Source organism: Molothrus aeneus, chromosome 24, assembly GCF_037042795.1.
Source record: "Molothrus aeneus isolate 106 chromosome 24, BPBGC_Maene_1.0, whole genome shotgun sequence".
Taxonomy (NCBI): domain Eukaryota; kingdom Metazoa; phylum Chordata; class Aves; order Passeriformes; family Icteridae; genus Molothrus; species Molothrus aeneus.
The window spans coordinates 1,829,974-1,835,858 of record NC_089669.1 but is presented as its reverse complement, the minus strand read 5'-3'; the positions used below and the strand labels follow the sequence as shown (position 1 = coordinate 1,835,858).

The window sequence follows — 5,885 nt, the reverse complement described above, 5'->3', positions numbered from 1 at the left end:
GCGGGGGGGGCGCGCGGGGGCGGGCGGGCGGGCGGGCGGAGGGGAGGGGGGAGCGGGGGGGGGGGAAAAGTGGGTGCGCGCGCCGCCGCCGCCGCCGGCACTGCGCCTGCGCCGCTCCGCCCCGCGGCGCGCGGCACGCGACGTCACCCCCCGGCTGGCGTCACCCCACGCGCGGCGCGGGGCGGGGCCGCGTGCCCGCGGGGGGGAGGGAGGGAGCGCGGCAAGGGCGAGGGAGCGGGGCCGAGCATGCAAATGAGCGCGGCGCGTGACTCGGGGGCTCCGCGCGGGCTCTGCTGCGTCACAGCGGGGCGGGGCGACCGCTCGGCTCCGCCCACATTCGCGCGCTGCCTTCCATATATGGCGGCGAGTGCGCGTGTTTGTGTATGTAGATGAGCATCCGTGACGTCATGCGGCGCCATGCAAATGAGAGGCGCAATGCTCGACGGGAGCACCTTTGGTGTTTTTTTCCGCCTAAAAATGATGTTTTTCATGCAGTTTTCGACCGCGCGAGGCTGCTCCGTGCGCGGCCGGCGATCGGAACCACCGGGTGTGTTCCGCGAGGAGAACACAAAGAGCGAGCAGAACACGCTTTGGCAGCGCCGGGGGCCCCAACGAACCCTGCGCGCCGGCGAGCGCTGCCGGGGCTGTGGGCGGGTGATGGTGGCGTGACCAGGGACAGACGGGCGGGCGCGGGATGGCTCCACCTGCCGGGCGAGGAAAACGACATGGCGGAACTCATCACTGTCACTTCCGGCCCTACGGCAGCCGGCGGGAGTCAAGCGGCGGCGCTGTGTGAGCGCGTCACTGCGCGTGTGCGCCACTTCCGGCTGGCGGCGGCGGGAGCACCATGCCCAAGTGAGTCCGGGAGGCCGGGTCGGGGCTCCTCGGGCGTCCCGGGTGGGGGTCCCGGACGGGGGTCGCTGCTTCTCGAGGATCCTGGTGCTCCCCGTGAGCCCAGGGGCGCGGATGACCGAGCGGGCCGAGCCCTGGCGCCCTGCGGGGTCGTTCCCGGGGCTCCCTTAACGCTCACAGTGTTAATATAATAAGGTCTGTCAGAGTCTGAGTCTGTCAGAGCTCAGGGAGCAGCTGGAATAATAATAATATTATTATTCCAGCTGCTCCCTAATAATAATATAATATTAATGATAATATTAATAATAATGATAAAATAATATGTTCGTATTATCATTAATAATTATCAATAACATAATAAGGCTTTTAATAATAACAGGACTTTTCCCCGGCAGGTTTTACTGTGATTACTGTGACACGTACCTCACCCATGACTCGGTGAGTACCAAATCCTCTGCTTCAATTCTTTGGCGTGTCAAGAACGTTAAAATAAAAGTTACCTCGGCTAAAAGCAGCTCCTGTGGGTACAGCGGTGTTCCTTCGTGTTCTCCCCTTCCACGCAAAAAAGAAGGAGAACGTGCCATGCCCCTGGTGTTCTCCAGCGGGGCAGTGGCAGGGTCAGAGACGGCAGCTCAGGGGCCTTGGGGCAGCCTTTGGAGAGTCAACACTTATGTGCTGATAAAAATGTATATAAGAGTTTTGTACATCACCCCTCTGCTTCCTGGGCGCAGAAACAAACCTGCTTTATGCTGCTAAATTAGACGTGTTTAAAATCATGAGGAACACTGGTAATCTTAGGGTTTCTGTGGCCTTTCCCAGCCCTCCGTGAGAAAAACCCACTGCAGTGGCCGGAAGCACAAGGAGAACGTGAAGGATTACTACCAGAAATGGATGGAGGAGCAAGCCCAGAGCCTGATTGACAAAACAAGTAAGGCCAATCTTTCTGTGACCCCGCCTGCCTCCCCATTCCTTCCCCTGCCTTTCCTCCAGCTGCTGCTCCCTGCTTCCACCTTGACCTTTCCTCACTTCCCTGGGGAGTCTTTGCTCAGGGAGTCGTGAGTAAAATCTTGGAGTGTGGATTTTGAGTTCCTCAGGTTTTGGGCTGTCCTGGGGCCACCTGAGAGCTTTGCCTACCACATAAGAGCTGAAGTTTCTTCCCAGGGCTGGTGGCAGTGGCTCCATGTCACTGTTCATGAGGGCTCTCAGTGATATCCTGCAGGGCCACATTACAAACTTGTGCTGCTTGGCAGTGCCACATTTTTGCTAAGAGCATGGACAAAATTTCCAAAAGATAGGAAAACAGACATAAAAATGTGTGGATTGTTGCATTTTTCACGTGCTGGGATTGCCTGCCCTCAGTTCCCAATTGATGTTTTTTCCTGGCACTTAAAGGCTTAACTGAAGTGTGGCATTGATTCCTCTGTCACTTCAAGAGGTCCTTTTTCCTCTGTGAAAGAAACACAAACAGCAGATTAGCTTTGTGGCAGCACTCCTCGGCTTGTGGGATAGCTCAGCTTGGACAGGACCCCTCAGGATCACTGATCCCACCCCCAGCTCCGTGCAGGACTGCCTGAGACCAAACCATGTGAGCAGCAGCATCTTCCAGCTGCTCCCTGAGCTCTGACAGACTCAGAGCTGTGCTCACTCCCCTGGGGAGTGTTCAGTGCCCAACCACCTCTGGGTGAAGAGTTTTCCTAAAACATCCAGTCCGGATTTCCCCGAACTCATCCTCACTCTGTTTTCCTTGTGATGCTTCCAACTTCCCCATCTTTTGCCTTCCTCCCACTCAATACCAGTGGAATTCCTCCCCTTCCTTGCCCCCCTTTTCCTGCTCTTTGCCCCCTCCCCAGCCCTGTCCCCATGTCCATTCCAGCACAGCATGTCCCGGTGGAACGCTGCGGATCCCGCCACGTGGTTGATTTTTGGTTTTTCCTCTCCCACCTCCCCTCCCTCCCGCCCTGCCCAGGGGTGTGACATCCACGCAGGAGCTTTCTAGTCCCAGCTGTAACAATAATTGTCTCCAGGAGTCTCAGGTGCTCCCCAGGTGCCAGGGATGTGTCCGGCGTGGGGACAGCAGCGCACGCAGCATGACGTGACCGCGGGGCATGACACGGACGAGCGACCCAGCCCTCCCTTCCTCGGCCTAGTAACTGGTGTTTTTTTTTCCCTGGGATTCTTTCTTTCCTTTTTTTTTTTTTTCTTTTCCCCCCCAATGTAGCGGCTGCATTCCAGCAAGGGAAAATTCCACCGACGCCGTTCTCGGCACCACCTCCGGCCGGAGCCATGATTCCACCTCCTCCCAGCATCCGTAAGTTTGGGGCACTTTGGGACTGGGGTCAGGGCCCTCTGGAGCTGTGTTGTTTGTGCCCTCAGCTTGGAAAGAAAAGACCTTTTAGCTTGAAGCCAAGCCATGTTGAGCTTGTGCTCCCAGGGTGTGAAGAAATTCTGTATAAAAACAGCTCAGTCCTTACCGTGTCTGATTTCTGGGATGTTGAGTGCACCAGAAGCAGTGACAACCCCTCATTCCATGGGGGCTCCCGGGCAGGTGGCTCTGTTAAAACTGCACAGTGGGTTGGTTTGGGTTGGTTTTTTTTAAATAGAAATCCCTTTGCTGACCTTTTGCCCTTGAGCTGGTGAAGGGCTCAGAGCCCTCCCAGCCCAGAGTGGCAGCTCCCTGTGCTGGGTGTGCACAGCTGGAGTTGGCAGCCAGCATATTCCTCCTCTGCTCACTTCTAGCACCTGGAATCAGGGCTGGAACAGAGGCAGCTGTAAAGCCCTGAGGCACTAGTTACTGCCACGTGCTGTGAGTGGCTGCAGTGCCCTTTGGTGGCTGAGAGTGCCCGTGTGTAACTGTTGTGTCTGTCCAGCTGGCCCCCCCCGGCCCGGCATGATGCCAGCCCCACACATGGGGGGGCCCCCGATGATGCCAATGATGGGCCCACCTCCCCCAGGAATGATGCCAGTTGGACCTGGTAAGTTTGGGATTGGGTAATTCTGCCATGGGGGGCTGGCTGGGGGGGTCTGGGGGGTGTTTCCTGTCCCACCATCCTGTCCCACTCAGGGCTGGGCTGGTCGTGCTCTGGTCACACCTGTGTCACTGCTACCCCTGCAGGGGGAGATTACAACAATTTTACAACCACTCATTAAACCCCTTTGCTTCTCATTGAGAGGCACCAACCCCCTGTGCAGCTGGAATTATGGCTCTGAGAAGTCATAGCTGTTCTCCCTCTGCTCTGAGCAGTGATTGTTTAAGAGTTTGGTGCCTCCAGGTCTCAGGTTTTGCACAAGAGGTGCATTTTTTGCACTAAATGGTTTTTAGTGTTTAAAGCATCTCAGGGGAACGTATTCCATTGAAACAATGGGTCTGGAAAAGGCTTTATCAGAACTGTAAACTAAAATGTCTTTGATCCATTCCACTCCTGAGCTTCCTGGCATTTGAAGAATTCCCAAGGGATCTCTTATTGGAACAGTTCCCAGAACAAATCTATGGGAACACACACACACACGTGCACTGAAAGTAGTGAAGTGTCTTTGTAATTGTTGTCTTGCATTTGAAAGTGTTCTTTAAGTGTTTTTAAAGGCTCAAGATAAATGCACAATCTGTGATATTCAGCAGCCTGGCGAAAATAAATGGCAAAGTGGGATGGAAACCATTATTTCAGGGCTGTGCAGTAGAGCCCCTGCTTTTCCCTGGCAGAGGTGCTCAGTGCTTGTTTGTGAGCACATGGGATGGTTTTGCAGCAGTTTTCTCCAAATTAACACATTTCCAGATCAGTAATTAAGCTGGTGTGTCTCTTGAGTGGCTGGAAATAAGTTGTGAGTGCATATTGTCAGAATGGGTGTATAACCCAGGGGCTCAGTTCCTCCTCTGCTGCTGGCTGAGCTCCTCAGGGAACAGAATCCATCTCAACAGCTGCCAGATCAGAGCTTACAGACTTGGAACATGGGAGTTCCCTGGAGCAGGGTAGAGAACCTGCCCTCTGTACAATGTGAAATTTCCCTTCTCTGAGGGTGATGAGGCAGATGTTGCTGTGAAGAGAAGCTGTGGCTGCCCCTGGATCCCTGGAAGTGTCCAAGGCCAGGTTGGATAGGACTTGGAGCAGCCTGGGATAGTGCAAGATGTCCCTGCCCCTGGTAGGGGAGTGGAAGTAAATCTTTAAGGTCCATCCCAACCCATGTTCTACCATGACTGGGCAGTGGTGCTCCCAAGAGCAGTTCTCTAACCTGTCTCTCCCCTGGCAGCTCCTGGGATGAGGCCACCCATGGGAGGACACATGCCAATGATGCCAGGGCCCCCCATGATGAGACCCCCCTCCAGACCCATGATGGTGCCAACCAGGCCAGGAATGACCCGTCCAGACAGATAAAGATGGAGATGAAGCTGCCTTTTCATATTAGGACCTTCCCAATGACTAACACCACAGACCTGTGTCCCCGGGGCTTTGTACTCAGTGTGTGGAGAGATTCTGCTGTAACCTCAGCATACGAATGGACACACCCTGCACTGACTTGTACGAGGTCTGGCTTTTTGGGTGTCTCTTTAATTGTATTATTCCCCCCCCTCCCCGTTCAATGACAACAAGAATAAACATTGATGTTGTTTCCATATGGACTCGGAGCCTTGTTCTGAATTCTCTCCTGGGGAAGAAAATAAGGGTGGGAGGAGCACTGCTGGGCTGTGAGGGAAGTCAGGGCTGATGGGGAAGCCCTGGGAATGGGGTCCTGGAGGATCCTGGGGTGGCTCCAGGGTGGTCTGGGGGTGATCCTGGGTTGGTTCTGGAGTGGGGTCTGGAGGGGAATTCCAGGGTGGTCCCTGGAGGATCCCGGAGTGGGCTCCTGGGTTGGTCCTGGAGTGGGCTGTGGGAGGGGAGCCCTGAAGGATCCCATGGTGGGTTCCTGGAGCTCTTGGCTTGGTCCTAGAGTGGGCTCCGGATGGGGGTCCCAGAGCAGGTCCCTGGACATCCAGGGGCTCACTGCGACCGCCCTCTCCCCGCACACGCCCGGAGCGCAAGGCTGGGGCGGTGCGGGAAGGA

At 55.6% G+C, this 5,885-nt stretch overlaps 1 protein-coding gene across 2 annotated transcripts; it reads left to right on the top strand.

The window, feature by feature from the left end:
- The first annotated feature begins 771 nt into the window (after nucleotides 1-771).
- On the top strand, nucleotides 772-5,458 carry SNRPC (small nuclear ribonucleoprotein polypeptide C). 2 transcript variants are annotated; one of them, XM_066565148.1, is made up of 6 exons: nucleotides 772-855; nucleotides 1,248-1,290; nucleotides 1,672-1,780; nucleotides 3,071-3,160; nucleotides 3,720-3,824; nucleotides 5,095-5,458. In XM_066565148.1, exons 1-6 carry the CDS (start codon nucleotides 848-850, stop codon nucleotides 5,217-5,219), a joined length of 480 nt encoding a protein of 159 aa, XP_066421245.1. In that variant the 5' UTR covers nucleotides 772-847; the 3' UTR covers nucleotides 5,220-5,458. The 2 variants fall into 2 exon arrangements, with proteins under 2 accessions (XP_066421245.1, XP_066421244.1); XM_066565147.1 differs by having other exon boundaries at nucleotides 3,068-3,160.
- The last annotated feature ends 427 nt before the right edge of the window (nucleotides 5,459-5,885 follow it).

What these genes read in the sequence shown, in the direction of transcription:
- SNRPC (XM_066565147.1), top strand. An exon ending in GAGCCTGATTGACAAAACAA is followed by an intron (nt 1,781 to 3,067) that starts GTAAGGCCAATC and finishes TCCCCCCCAATG; the next exon opens with TAGCGGCTGCATTCCAGCAA. An exon ending in AATGATGCCAGTTGGACCTG is followed by an intron (nt 3,825 to 5,094) that starts GTAAGTTTGGGA and finishes CTCCCCTGGCAG; the next exon opens with CTCCTGGGATGAGGCCACCC.